This window comes from Zalophus californianus, chromosome 3, assembly GCF_009762305.2.
Source record: "Zalophus californianus isolate mZalCal1 chromosome 3, mZalCal1.pri.v2, whole genome shotgun sequence".
NCBI classification, from domain to species: domain Eukaryota; kingdom Metazoa; phylum Chordata; class Mammalia; order Carnivora; family Otariidae; genus Zalophus; species Zalophus californianus.
The window spans coordinates 99,633,763-99,649,238 of NC_045597.1; the positions used below are offsets into that span (position 1 = coordinate 99,633,763).

A 15,476-nucleotide genomic window follows, 5' to 3' on the forward strand; every position below is an offset into this window, starting at 1 on the left:
AATTCCGTCTAGTTACTCACCGCTGGGAAAGCTGGCCCAGAGGAGGCTTGCCAAAAATATTTGTTCAATAAATAAATGGAGTTTTAGAGCTGGAAGGCGCCCTGGAAATCCCTCTTGGATGGAGCAGCTGAAGGTCAATGAGGTGAGATTAGCCACTGTGGACCCACAATAAATTCAAGGGAAGAACTGGACCAACAACTGGCCTGGCCCTAGGTGTCTTCGCTGGGCGGTCCTGTGACGATGACCTCCCCTCCCCCTTTCTTTGCCACAACCAGAGGGGCACCGACAAACCACAGAGAGCCAATGGGGACACCAACCTAACTACAATGCCAAGGGTATTTATCACTTTCTTCTTGGTAAGCCTTTGTATTGTTTCACCATTGGTCCCGCTTCTCTGATAACTTGTAGGAAGCAAGGAACAAAGTGGGGGCTCTGGCTAATGGCTCTTCTTCCCCCCATATGTCCCAATGGCAGGACTCTTGGAAAACTGTAAACACACATAGTTGGTACGTTTTCCCTAAAGCAATTTATCAGTCTTGTTTTAAAAAAAAAACAAAGTCATATTTTCATCATCTAAGTGCTAAATTAGTATTTGAAAAAAAGTCGATTAGCATGAACAAAATGATTCTCCATTGCATCACTGAAATATTTCTGACAATCCAGAGTAGATTAGAAGGAAAGTAGACCCCAGATCCCATTTTGTATCAGGGGTTCATCTGTCCTCCTGTAGCTGTAAAGAAAAGCCATCTGAAAATACACATTTTTAAATGCCTCGGGATGACGGTTCTTCTGCTGCCAATTCTGATTCAAAAAGAAAATACAGTGAGCGAGTTTGAACTTCATAAACAGACCTGTTCATAACGGCATGGCTCACAGGTGCAGAGCTACACAGCACGATATTAGCAAAAAGCCTGGAAGACTCCATCCATGGCTCAACGGATGATTTAACTTGCCAGAAGATGTAATTAAGAACAAAGTTATCTTTCTAATCATTCCTTTATTACTGAGATAACTCAATTGGAGACTTTTTGGGAGATGCCAGATTTGGAAATACAATCCTTACAGACTGCACTGAGATGTCATGAAGATTATACCAGGAAACAAATTGATGCGCATAGACAATCTTCTGTACACACCAGAAAATTAGATCTCAGGAGAGATGTGGGGCTAAGATGTAAAGTCAAGGGTAGGGGTGGAGGCAGAGTACAGTGAAAGGCAAAATCAGCGGCTTCCAGGAGAGAGAGGAGCCCCGGATGTCCAGGTGTCCCGTTAAGTTACCTTGGGTGGCGTTCTTCCTTGCTTTCACTAACTTGCCCCTTCCAGCTCCAAAACCATTATTTCCATAGTCCAGGTCACTGTCACTATCACTGCCACCACCAGCAGAGTACGCACACATTCTGGGTACCTTGTCCTAAATAAGTAATACGAGACCGTTAAGATTATTCACGCAAGTCGAAATGGGGCAGAACATCCTGAGAGGATGGGACACGGTTCATCGCGGGCCATTACTGGGCGCGCAGAATTCCATTCCACTGCGCCACCCCCGAGAACAACCCTGCTTTTCCTGGTCTCACGGAGCTGGCCCAGTCTACTCAATTACCGGAGCTGTAGAAGCAGGGCTGCGCTAATGAAGCCATTGACCACTCTGCCATTGTACCAGGTACAGGAAAGTCCTCACAGCTACCTCCTCTGCATTTTGTACACTTCTTTATGGGGTCTTATTTTTCTCAAGTGCCTATTATGAGCTGCTGTTCCAAGCCTAATGGCTTATTTGTTTAACTGATCTCATCACTGGCTTTCAAGTAGCAGAGAGTATGGAAAGAATCAACCTTAAGGACAAAAGAAGAAATGCTTGCCTAATTTACGATTTCCTTCCATCCCTTGAAAGGACAGGAGCCTTTAGGAAAGTACGCAATTGCTAACCCAATAATACTCCTCGAATCAACTGAAAGTTCATGGGTTGAGGGATTCCGTCTCCCCTCTTGCTCACAGGTACACACAGCCTGACCCTCGAGTTGTTACTGGTGTGGCAATAAAGTCCTGTCAGGAATTGCTGAGGTGGTTGATGCTGTATAAACAGTCCCCACCGCCCCCACTCTGGGCACAGAATCAGAATACTAGAACTAAGATTGCAATTCTGTGTATAAAATTATAAAAGAACGTCTTTTAGGTTTGTGGGCTACCCTGTTAGAGCTTATTATTCCCCAGCCATCCCAGACAGTTCAGGTACAGATGTATCGGGGATGAGCCTCTCAAGTCTGTTCGGGAGGGTGTCATTCGGTTGGAAATTATAAAACACATTTTAGGATGTAAACCCCCTCATCTGGAGTTATACGTTCAAGCAGCTATGTAGTTCTTTATTCCTTTATTCGTTGACTCATCCATTCACCCATTCAACAAATGCTTATCGAGTGCCTATTCTCTGCTAAGAGGAGTGCTAGGCTCTGGGGGTACCGAGTTCAATACACGGGATACTGGTAGTCCAGCAAGGATGATGTCCATGAAGGATGAGGAGTCTCCAGGCTGGGGTGCTTGGGGAGCCCCACGTCTAGAGTTCCAGTACGGCCCCAGCGACATTTTCTGCAGTAGGAGATGAATTTTTTTCACCCCTCCATTCAACAAACATTAACGGAACCAGGCACTGTGCTGGGTGCTAGAAATGTAAGCTAACTTTTGCTTCCAACTTTCTCCCCCTGGCCGTCAGCAAAGCAGGCTTCTAAGTTCCAAGCCACAGCGGTGATACTCTCAAATCAGAGTGAGCTTTCCCGTGGGCGGAGGTGGGGCAGGATGATGAGGGAGAGAACCCCAGAGAGGGGTCTTTGCTGCTGGGCGTGTATGTTGGGTGAGGAGTGTCTTGCCATTACATGGAGTGGAACAGCTCTCACCTGGCCAGCATTCAGCTGTTGTTGTTGTTATTATTATTATTTTCACTTTCTTGGATTTGCCTGACCCCCTTTGCCACGGTCATGACCTGTTGTTTTTGAACGATTTCCCCTCTGACTCTGGGTGTCTTTAGGGTTTTCTCAACTCTCCAGTTCCTAAAGCAAGCATACAGTCCTTTGAACAGTGCTTCTCAAAGTATTTTCCATGGCCCAGCTGCACTGGCATCACCTGAGAATTTGTTAGAAATGTTTGGACGTCAGCTCATCAGTACAAAATCGGACATGGCATGCATGGATGTGTAGCCCTCTGGGTGGTTGTGATGTCCACTCATGTTTGGGAACCACTGCTTTGGAGGAGTCTTAACATTTTTATGCCTAAATTAAGGCCGGATAGACTATACTGGTTTGCTCTTTTGCCTCTTAGGCTCCTGTTTATAGAGGCTGCCATTCTGAGTGTCAGGCATGGAATTCAGAGGGCTGAGTTCTAGTCCCGACTCCTGAGTAAGGACCCTGAATATGGTCCAGCATCTCTCTGGAGTTGTGTTGTCTGCTGTAAATTGAGGCTGTGGGCCTCGAGAATATTTCTTTCCCTACTTGTCTATGGCTCCATACTGAGATGCTAAAGGCTGAAAGAGGGTTCGGCCCCACTGGTTGTGGGTGACCCCGGATGCGGGCTAATCTGGTTATTTTCTCATCATAGTTGGTAGAAACTCTAGTAGAAATAGCAATTGGGGCTTCTAAGGCCAAGATTGGAAGAGACAAAGGCAGCAGGAGTGAGAAGAGTTAAGGAAGGGTGGGGAAGCTCTGGTAATTGATCCGTATGTTCTTCTTCCCTCCCTTCTCACTGCCAGGTGCCAAGAAAGAGCCTGAAGGGGGCCCACCCGGGACAAGTTGGGAAATAGTGAACAGGCTGAATATGGCTCTAGGTAACTAGCTGGGAGGGGTAAATAGGAGGAAACTCAGGAGGGAATACCAAGTAACCCCGAGGGATGATAGAAACGTCCCTGAGCCATGAACAACTTCCTAGGTCCAATCACATGTCAGGAAGCCTATGTCTGCCATGTCAGGGTGGATGAAGATCTCATAGCAAAAACGGTAGAGGCTGAAGAGATGCACGTCTCACTGACACTGGGAAGTCATGTGACCACTCTGGGGTATAATTATACCTCCTTTACCTGTCTCATAGGAACGAGGTATAAAGGTTAAAGTAAGAATAAGATAATGAAGAAGTATCATTAAATCATTCTCAATCGTGCTCTTACGGCTTGGGAAAGTGAGTGCCCATTCTGTAACATCTAATCTGGGCAGAGCATCCATGCCTCAAGAATCTAGGGACAGATTTGTGGAAGCATTTCAATTCCTCCCAGCGACCCATGGTGTTCCTTAACAATGCAGGGAAGAAGGTGAGCCTTGGGCTTTTGTTTTTATTCACTGAGCGAATGACAAATTTGCTTCAAAAACTGTATCTTTCGTGAAAAGGTTCAAGGAGGTCATTTTTCACCATCAGGAGCAATAGGTGGAGGGTACCCTCCTGTCAGCCACCCCCCTTACCTGGGTCTCAGCCGTGGGGTCTTCGACCCCCCAGTCTGGAAGCTGCTCGCTTGCGATTGTGTTTTCAGCATATTCAAATGACGAGCAGGTCTGGGGCCTTGGCTCTGCTTCATTCTGCTTTGGGGAATTGATTTTTCCTAAATGAGGAAATGTACATGAAGTCACAATCTGCTTCCTTTCACTCTTTACAAGTTTAGGGAGGGGAGTGAGGGAGACATTAAAAAATAATAAAAAAAAGTCCAAATACAGTCAAAGCTGGGTATCCCACCGAAGGCAAACTTTTCCACAAAATGTTGATAGACTTTTCATGTTAGGAAGGGGTCAGTGAGCAAACCCTTTGGGAAACACCGATTACTCCTCAAATAGTGTTAAGCATCAAATAATAAACAGGTTTCCTTTTTGGGAGCACTTCTCGGAGCCTCCATTGTGCTATTGAAAATTGTCATAATGTCCAAAGAAAGGATTAGAACTGGAAGCCCTATATAATATGCGCTATTCTGAAGACAATACTATAAATTTAGAGAGAAAAGTCTTTTCCAGATCTTTTTTGAGGATTCATATTTAGAGTATAAGTATATTTTGAGAATGTTAGCTTGCCTGATTTCAAAAGCAGATCTTTCCCCCATGCTTTTTTTTTTTTTTTAAGATTTATTCATTTATTTTGAGAGAGTGAGAGACAGAGACAGAGAGAGCACATGAGAGGGGGGAGGGTCAGAGGGAGAAGCAGGCTCCTCGCCGAGCAGGGAGCCCGATGTGGGACTCGATCCCGGGACTCCAGGATCATGACCTGAGCCGAAGGCAGTCGCTTAACCAACTGAGCCACCCAGGCGCCCTCCCCGTGCTTCTTTTGAGCTTAACTTGTGATAATAAAGTGAAAAATTAAAAAAAAAAAAAAGAAGAAGAAGAAGAAGAAGCCCTTCCCAAACATACTTGGACAGGGAACACTTATTTTCCTAGAATACCCATTATGGTCATTTCCAATGCACTCGGAATGTGCCCTGGGCAACTGTGCTCTTAAAGATCTTTCGGGGCAGTACTCTCAAGCTTTTATGTGCCTATGCAGCAGCTGAGCTTTTGTTAAATTGCAGTGTCTGAATCAGAAGGTCTAGAGTGCAGGTCTGAGATTTTGCATTTCCGAAAAGCTCCGGGGCCATCCTGATGATGCTAGCCTACGGATCACACCCTGAGTAGCAAGGGTGTAATTAGCAGGGAATGATTAAAGAAAGTTCCCCCCTTACTCTTAATAGTAGATTAACCTGCAGAGTGAATTCCTTCCTCCTGCCAGAAAGGAGAATCGCTGTTATTATCCTCTATCCTCAGTGATTACCAACAGGACGTGCAGTGAGAGCCTCTCAACAGCATTTTGCTTGTGAGCAGAAGCGAAGTCACTGTATTTTCACCAGCACTGTGAGACTGGTACAGTTACTTCTATTTTTGATTATGCAGATGAGTGAAAAAATTGAAATACACGCATGAAACAGGAAGGGACTCCTCTAAGCAGGAGTGACCTTTCCTTTTGTTCCGGCCATTCCTCCATTCCCTGATTTTTCCAGTGAGTCGCTGTTGGCCACAGAGAAAAGAGCAGACTTGGAAAGGCGGACCTGCGTCTGGACCACAGTGATGCTATCCTTTGGCAGACTGGAAGCTGCGGGGTTGGGGACAAAACTATACCCTGTGGTTCTGTTGACCTCACTCTCTACCGTATACTCCTTTTTTTTTTTTTACATCCCTTCATGACAATTTAATTAAGACACAAACCTCCAAAACCAGTGTGGTGAATATTAGCAGCAAGATCAGAACAATCTCCTTCCAATCGCCTTCTTATGAAGCAATTCAAGGCTTGTGGTTTCTATTCAATTTGTTATAATGACAGTGTTTAATCATGAAGTCTACTCAGCAGCCCGCCGCTGAATTGAGGTCACACATGTGACTATTCAAGCATGGAGCACATAATCTATAACTAAGATTTCGCCCCTGAATCTCTGGAGGCTGTGTCATTAATTAACAATGCATTTATTTAAAAAATAATATGCATTACAGCCTTCTAAAATGTAGCCTTGGCTTGGAATGAGCAGAAGTTTGTGATGAAACATTCATGGTAGTTGGTATTATTGTATGAAGAACTCAGCCGTGAGAACAGCTCAATCACATTTATTTGAAGATATTTAATTAAAAGTCTTTTTTTCTAATTTCTCAAAAGCCGACAGTATAATTTCTACTTGCGGCTCCTTTCTAGTCATCAAATCATAAAAGAGAGTCTTTCGAGTTCTAGTTCAGATGCTTATGCATGTCATAAATGCAACATAAGCTACGCAAGTTAAAAATTATTTAGTGTCATCCTGTGCTGCAATAAATATTTTCAATCTGGAGGAAACAATGAAAAAACTCTGACCCTTAGCCTAGTCCTATCTTTAATCATGGAAGCTTGTTTCAATTGACTGTGATGAAGGGTGGTGCATCTCAGCGAGGGGGCTCATTCCACTCTATTGCATTTAATGCACAACCTACGGCTGATATATCAAACTAAGTTTTTTATAGTTCAACACATAAATATATTTGAGCAGGATAGGAACATATCAGAAGACCTACATTGCTGGTTAGAGGGCAAACAACATTTCAGCTAAATTTATGTCTCGGGCCTAAACTGGTCTATATTCAGAGTTAGGTTTTAAAAGATAAAATCCTATGTGCATGTTGTGCGGTTTTTTTTCTTCATCAATATATATGTCCATATACCTGTGCTTACGTGCTTGTTTCCTTTACGTGTGTGTATATCCCGTGCCGTAATACTAAGAGTAGATGATGTTTAACACATGTCTTTTTACTTTTTGTTTGAGGACGTACAGGGATTTTCACGCATCTACATTCCCATCAGGCAGAGTTCACTGACTGACCTCTTGGTGGAAATCTCTTCTGCTGCCTGTTTTCCATTTTTTGTCAGCAAGTGCATTATTTTGGTGTGGAAACAATCTAATTTGGACGGTCATAGGCATTTTACCTGAGGAGGCTGGTTTGGGGAGGCGACTTTCAAGAGGCCGCATCCCCCTGGCGGTCATGATGGGGTCCGATGTGGAATGAACGATGGTGTTATCTGCAGAGGCATGGCTGTCTGCAGAGGAAGGCACTTCTCGTTCAAGGGTCTGAGCTCTGATGGAAGAAGCTGCACAAAGTGCTGGCTGGAGAGACAGGCTGGGCTCAGTGTCCTCTGGGGAGTCTGGGTGGCATATGTACCGCCCTGTGGAGCGATTTCCCGAGTCTGGGAGTGGGAAGGTTCCAATCCCACTGTCCAGTGTCCTCATCAGGCAGTTGGATTCTAGACAGAATAACATAGTGAGGATTAGAGAAGGCTCACATAAAAGGATAAAAATGATCGTGAGGATTTGTATCTGATCTGGAGGAAGGGGGATATCTAGAAGGAAGAAATACTATTAATGGGGTAGTAAATTTCCAGGGAGTGGCATCAAACAGACATTTAGTTGAACGTGGAAATACTCCCTTCACATAATATGAGGTAAGGCAGCCATTACTGGCATTAAGAATCACATGTACTTATGCCCTGGATGGCTCTCTAGAGTTATCACAGAAAAAAGAAACAAAAACAGTCATTAGAGACCAGAAATTATTTTTGGTCACCATTATTTCAATTGGGAATCATATGACTTTGACCAGTTAGGTGAAATTTATTAACCGAAATACGATGAGTAATGAGCACACATAACACATTGAAGTGATGTCCTAACAAAGGTAATTATGCATCTATTACATGAATTATCATCCACTTGACAGTCAACTAAGTCTCTGGCCTCTCAATTTAACTGCAAGGGCAAGTAATTCACATGCTATAAGGTCATCCCAAAAGGTCCCTTACCCATGATACTATCACTTTATCATGTGGGGTTTCATTTGACCCCACTGCCATTTGAAGTCAATTTATTGAGAAGACTATAGAGCCACTGCCTCTTTCCCTCTCACTTCACGCAGTGACACAACCCATCAGTACCTGTTGGATTTCTCGTCACTCCCAGATATCCCTAAAACAAATCGAGTTGATTTCACCACACATGTGTAACATATTCTGCTGCGTCTCATCTTTAAGAAACGCTAAATACAGACAAAAATACAATATCTGCAAAAATTATTGCATATTTGATTTCTGAAATGGTGGTATGGTTTATCCAAGCCAAGGAGACAACTTCCAAGATTGGCTTGTCACCCCCAAAGTCTCCTGTTTATATGATAATCCTAGAATAAAACATCCTTGGTAAAGTTTGTATCAGCATCTTATGGTTCTAAGACTAAGTAAGACTTAGTACCCTGTTGGGCATGGTGGCGAATATAACAGAATATGACATAATCTTTGCATCAAGAGGCTCAACAGCCAACATTTTAGTGGTGCTTTATGGAACAATGGCTTGGAAAGTGGGAACTGCCAATAGCTATTGTACGAACCCCGACACAGGATTCTCAACCTCTGTAGGTCTCAGGTTCCTTATGGGATAGCTGTGAGGATAGAAATATGTTCGCCATCCAATCTCTAGAATTTAGAACGCTACTGAACACACTGTGAAAGGCAGCTGAAAGAGTTAAATAATGAACAGTGACATACGCACTATGTTTAGCATATTTATCAGATGTTAGCAGGTACCTGGTAGGTGGATAGTTTATCCGTAACTGCCTTCCTTACACAATCTCATTTGGTGCTGAGCAATTTGTATCAGAATTCCCGAACCTGTCCATTCCCTACCCTCTTCCGCAAAACTGCTTTGCTGCAAGTGAGTAGTAGAATTCTGGGAATTTCCTAGTACTAAGGTAAAAAAAAAGGTGTGTGGGGGGGATAGGGCTGCAGACAGACTTTGCTCTTACAGGTTCTAGTAGGTTTGGTGCTGGTTTTGGAGGCACTAGGGAGACGAAGTCCCTATCAAAGAAGAAGCTTCCATTTTCAAAGGGGTATTGAGTGGGAAGATGCAGATACCCTCTCTTATTTAGCCGCCTCCTACACCATGGGATCTCAGACTCTGGTCCGGGACTGCGGGGTGGGGGTGGGGGGCGCTGATTCATATGGTGATGGCCTGGGGTGGGCTTTTCTTTTTCAGGATCATGAGGGCCAAGCCTTAGCTCCATTCATTTCAAGGCCTCCACCAGGCCAGCTTTACTCTCAACCAGCTTCAAAGATGGTTCATTATCTTCTCTATTCATTTCCTCCTCAATTAAGGGTACCTGATTGTTACAGAAGGGCCTTTTTGAGAAAGGAGCAGCTCTTTGCATGGGGAGGCACTGCCGGGAAAGTTCCAAAGGAAGGACCCTGCTATTCAGATTTCAAAGTCTTTTCTTCATTTTAGCCTAGAAATATAAAACCCCTCAGAGTTAGCATGTCCATGTGTTGTACTTGGAGCAATTCTAAGAGGCTGAAGTACTTTGGTCTCATCCAGGAGCAAGTGGGTCTTCATCAGAACTGACCCAGTGTTTGGCAACGGGAAGCTGACTCAGGCTGTAACAGCTGAGATGTGTTAGACCCCACATGCCCCAGGCTGCCTCCCGTGCTAACTTACTCCCAGCACCTTCAGAATAGCGTAGCCCCCAACTAAAGCGTGCTCACCAGGATAAGACATGGGGAGCTCTTTCCCTTTTGTGGACACGAATCATCAAGTTTGGCTGCTTATTGCAGCCACTAGGACTTCACTCCTTTCTTGGAGTTATGGCTTCATCTTCACGACCTTATAAAGTAAGAACGATCATCACCATCTACAAATGAGGAACCCTAGCTCAAAAGCATTAAGTAACTTGCCCAAGGCCATGCGCTGTATAGATAAAGAGCTTGGATTTGAATCCAGTCAGGCTTCACTACAAAGACCAGGCTCTTAACCATCAAACTATCCTGATCCTTCCCAAAAGTACAGATAAACCCAGAAGTGGGGTCCACTCAGTTAATAGCCATTGAGGCAGCATTGTGAAACAGAAAGCTCACAGAATGCCCACCCCCCCATCCTGCTCCTAGGCAAGGCACTCAGCTTCTCCTTTGGAATTGGAACAGGCGCCTGAATTCTAGCTGGCTCCCATGCGCCCCATCCTGAGGTGTGAGTCTACTGTTAATGTTCCCTGTATTTGCATGGTTGCTGCCCCCATGCAGGATGCCTGCACATCCTGATCTGCATGGCTTCTGAGGACCATGATTGCTCAGTATCGCTTCCCTCTGCCTTCTTCAATTGATCCGTAGACTTCCATGCCAAGGTTCTCTGGCATTAATCGCAGCTCTCTGGACTAGATGCTAGGCATTGCCTCCAAGGGCAGTTTTTCTGGCTTTGTCTAAGAACTCTTTCCCCTCCAAGTATTTGATGGCTCAGAGAGCTCTGAATCCAGTCCCCTCAAATGAAGACTCAAAAAGCAAAATGAGATTCTTGGCTGCCTCTTCAGTGATTTTCTGGGGGAAAAGTCCCAGCCCCCAAAGCCCTGTATGTGCTGGCTTAGTCTATAATACAAGGTAGGAAATAAGGCGAGGAGAGGTGTAGGGTAGGAAAAATGATGAAGGCAGGCCAAGGACAGTCCCCTTCTGAAAATACTGACATTTTCTGATTTCTGTCCCCTTAAATTATTTTCCTTCCCCTTCTTTCCTTTTATAATATTGTCCTACCAGACTCTATAAAACAGGACTTTTGGTATTCCTGAGTTCTGAGAACTCTGTGCTCTTAACACTAAACTCACAAACCACCTGCTATTAAAGCCATTCTTTTATTTCTAAAAATTACAGGTGCCAAATGTAGTGAATTTGAAGAACTCATTTGTAAGTACCTATGAAATGAGATGTAGACAGTCAGGGACTCAGGCGCCATATGCCAAGTTTCACCCTCAAGCAAATTTCTCCAGATTGCATAAACCTTTGGAAATGGGAGTTTATATTGAAAATGCTGACACCTTCTTTATGTGGTTTCTTTTTTTTTTTTTTTTAAGATTTTATTTATTTTTTCATGAGAGACAGAGAGAGATTGAGAGAGGCAGAGGGAGAAGCAGGCTCCCAAGGAGCAGGGAGCCCGATGCGGGACTCGATCCCAGGACCCTGGGATCATGACCTGAGCCGGAGGCAGACCCTTAACCATCTGAGCCACCCAGGCGCCCCTTTATGTAGTTTCTTTAAGGTGCTGTAAGTTTCTCACAGTTCATAAAAATACTGTAACCTGAAAAAGTGTTAGATACTGTACTTCTGAAGCCAGCTTTATTTTTTCCTCAGAGAATTCTAAGAACTCACAAAATAATTAAATGGCTGTGATAGGAACAAAGTTCAAAGTGGCAAGCTGACCTTGCATCTCGAATGAATTGCCAGTCTTGATCTCGACAAGTATAAGTTCACATTTGTGGCCATGAGAATAGCTGCCAACAGGGCCTTGCTAATGAGTTCCAGGGTTGGGTCTCTGGATGGACCACCGGGTCTCATTCTTCCAAGGTCACCAAACACATCTCTGACCCTGGTCAGTCCTCCCACCTACTTCTCATTGTCCCATTTGCCTTCTCTCTCTCTCCCTCTCTCTCACTCCCTCAAGGTTACGTTCTCTCACTTATGGGCACCGACAAGCCCTACACATTTCATTGGATGACTCATAGCAGTGCTTCCCAGTCCTTTAAAGTCATGGCACACATAGAAAATATGTAGCTCACTGAGGCAAACGCTGGTTACTTGAGAGCCGAGGGCTCCACATCCTAGCACCCGCCCCTGGGATCCATTCAGGGCATCAGCAGCAGAATGGCAGGGAATCTCTTTCTTACAGGATGGACTCAGGATCTTTTACTCACACCTCAAATGCATCACTTTGCAGATCTCCAGCAGGCAAGGAGATGGATACTTTCATGGTCTCTTAGAAATTGATACAGAAATTTCTAGGCCCTCCTTCTTTGGGAAAATTCTCAGAGTGCTTGGATGAGGAATATTGTCTGGCCTTGAAGCTTCAGTACAGAGGGAAGTTATTGTGCCTAAGAGGGAGACGGGCAGCCCAGGAGTGGGTCAGTAGCCAAAAAGGGTGAGGTTTTGCATGGGATGGTGGCAGAAAAGAAGTTCTGGAGAGGGGCGCCTGGGTGGCTCAGTCCTTAAGCGTCTGCCTTCGGCTCAGGTCATGATCCCAGGGTCCTGGGATCGAGCCCCGCACCGGGCTCCCTGCTCGGTGGGAAGCCTGTTTCTCCCTCTGCTTGTGTTCCCTCTCTCTCTGTGTCTCTCTCTGTCAAATAAATAAATAAAATCTTTAAAAAAAAGAAGTTTTGGAGAAGCATTTCCAATGGGGATTTGTCAACTGTTAACTTAGGGTGCACAGTATAAAAATCCCCACTCAGTTTGCCAATGAGCATTAGCACTTATGCTCCCTGTACCAGGGGTCTCGGCAGAAGGTTTTAGTTTCCTCATCTGAAAATTAGAGCATGCAGCCTTCATCCTGGGGGTGCTTTGAGGACTAGAAACATAGCACCTAATAAACATAGCATGATGCCTGGAATAGACACACAGCTATCATTCAAAAAATAGCACAATTCTCTAAACAAATGTTCTTAGACTGTAGGCATCCTGGGGCCAGACTGGATTTTATCTCCTCGATATTCCCATATAAGTCCATTCCTGATTCTATATTGTCCTTTTTCAACAATATGGTGCTTATGTGCTGACAGAACTGATCATAACTGCAGGCTGATCGAGGAACTGATTTACTCTCCATCACGAATGCTCAGCACAGCGCCTGACACATAGTTAGTTCTCACTGAGTATAATGAAGAGAACAGGTGGAGAAAAAACCAGCTCTAGTCTTTAGAAAATGCTTCCTGAAATCAAAGTGAATATGAAGCTTTCCTTTTGAAATCCCAATCTGCTGCCTTTTGTTCTGACTCTGGCAACAAAAGAAAAGAGCTGACTTCCTTCTTCTGTAGAGCTATTTTTCACGTATGGTCAGACTTCATTATTTCAGATAGCTGGAGGGATAAGATCATTCAGAATTATTGAATATTTTAAGGACCAATTTCTTAATACTTCCAAGCCCTGACAGCACTGGTCTGTGACCAAGATGAGGACATCTCCTGGAATGGTGTTTTGGTGTCTTTCTCAGTCTTCCTGCCCTCCACCCACTTCCTGCAAAGCATCACTGGCCAGAAGGTCTCAGGTCTAGAAGAAGCCAGAATGGCACCATCACCCTGGCCCTCGTCCTCGGGGATTCTCAATGCCATGCTGAGTGCTGGCAACCCCACTTCACATCAGTGCCCATAGTAGTAAGAACTAAGTTCTTACAGAGTCCAGTTCCCGGGGGCCATTTGTAGTGAGTAGATGAGATTATTTGGTCACATCTTACATGGATTTATGCAAAACAGTGAGTTTCTCTCTTTTAAAACAATTTGTTCTCTCAAGTGGATTGTTCCAAACTTGTTTTATATTATTTCTTCACACAGTACTGTTATCTTTAAAAATAGCTGCAAAGGGGAAAGTTTATTTCCAGCACTGTTTCAGTTAATATAAATTTCCAAGTTGGTGGAGTCTGAATTAGCAATGATTTTTGAGTGTTTGGAAAATGCTGCTGATTTTCCCCTCAGCCTTCTCTTCTACGGATTAAAGTGTCTCAAACTTTTTCTCACAGATCCTATCGCACAAATCTGTGATTGCTTGAATTTGTAAACACCAGCTCCGGGTGGTGGTAACGTATTTGTCCAAAGAGATCATTAGATAGGAAAGGCTTGAGAAAACCTGACTTGAGTTCTAAGTTACTCTGAATATTCAAAAGAAGGAAGTTAAAAAAGAATAGGCTGGGGCACCTGGGTGGCTCAGTTGGTTAAACCGCTGCCTTCAGCTCAGGCCATGATCCCAGGGTCCTGGGATCGAGCCCCACATCGGGCTCCCTGCTCATGCAGGAAGCCTGCTTCTCCCTCTGCCTGCCGCTCCCCCTGCTTGTGCTCTCCCTCTCTCTCTCTCGCTCTCTCTCTCTCTCGCTCTCTCTGTGTGTCAAATAAATAAATAAAATCTTTAAAAAAAAAAAAAATCAAAAAAAAAAAAAAAAAAAGAATAGGCTGGAATGTCCACAATAGCCAAACTGTGGAAGGAGCCAAGATGTCCATCGACAGATGAATGGATAAAGAAGATGTGGTATATATACACAATGGAATATTATGCAGCCATAAAAACGAATGCAATCATGCCATTTGCAACGATGTGGAGTGAACTGGAGGGTGTTAGGCTGAGTGAAATAAGTCAATCAGAGAAAGACATGTATCATATGACCTCACTGATATGAGGAATTCTTAATCTCAGGAAACAAACTGAGTGTTGCTGGAGTGGTGGGGGGTGGGAGGGATGGGGTGGCTGGGTGATAGACATTGGGGAGGGTATGTGCTATGGTGAGTGCTGTGAATTGTGCAAGACTGTTGAATTACAGATCTGTACTTCTGAAACAAATAATGCAACATATGTTAAGAAAAAAGAAAAGTAGATAGCAAGAGGGGAAGAATGAAGGGGAGTAAGTTGGAGGGGGAGACGAACCATGAGAGACGATGGACTCTGAAAAACAAACTGAGGGTTCTAGAGGGGAGGGGGGTGGGGGGAGGGGTTAGCCTGGTGATGGGTATTAAAGAGGGCACATTCTGCGTGGAGCACTGGGTGTTATGCACAAACAATGGATCATGGAACACTACATCAAAAACTAATGATGGAATGTATGGTGATTAACATAACAATAAAAAAATAAACAAACAAACAAACAAACAAAAAGAATAGGCTGGAAAGACAAGTCTTGAAGACCCACGTGGCTAGCTGCTGGCTGTGTGTCAACAGGGTTTGAAAACTATTCTAAGCATGTACAATGACAGCTCATTTGTAATAAGCCTGGCATAGTGCTCGTGACAAAGCAGGGGCTCAGGAAGCTTTCCCAAGTGGTTGTCAGGGAAAGGTGGGGGGCCCTAACATACACCGTCATGGAACCCAAGGTAAACCAAACATCCATCTGCGTGGTTAGTATTCTACTGCAACACCGGGGTCTACTTCACTGAACAACTATCTTGTGGTTATTTCCTAAGCGATTACCTTTTGGCAACCAT

At 44.3% G+C, this 15,476-nt stretch overlaps 1 protein-coding gene across 1 annotated transcript in view; it reads right to left on the minus strand.

Annotated features, from left to right (window-relative positions):
* The window catches only part of NCKAP5 (NCK associated protein 5), an 878,246-nt gene that overhangs the window by 47,799 nt on the left and 814,971 nt on the right, over positions 1-15,476 (minus strand). Inside the window, 3 exon segments of the mRNA XM_027590996.2 lie at positions 1,279-1,411; positions 4,434-4,570; positions 7,432-7,746. Coding sequence (XP_027446797.2) covers positions 1,279-1,411; positions 4,434-4,570; positions 7,432-7,746 — 585 coding nt within the window.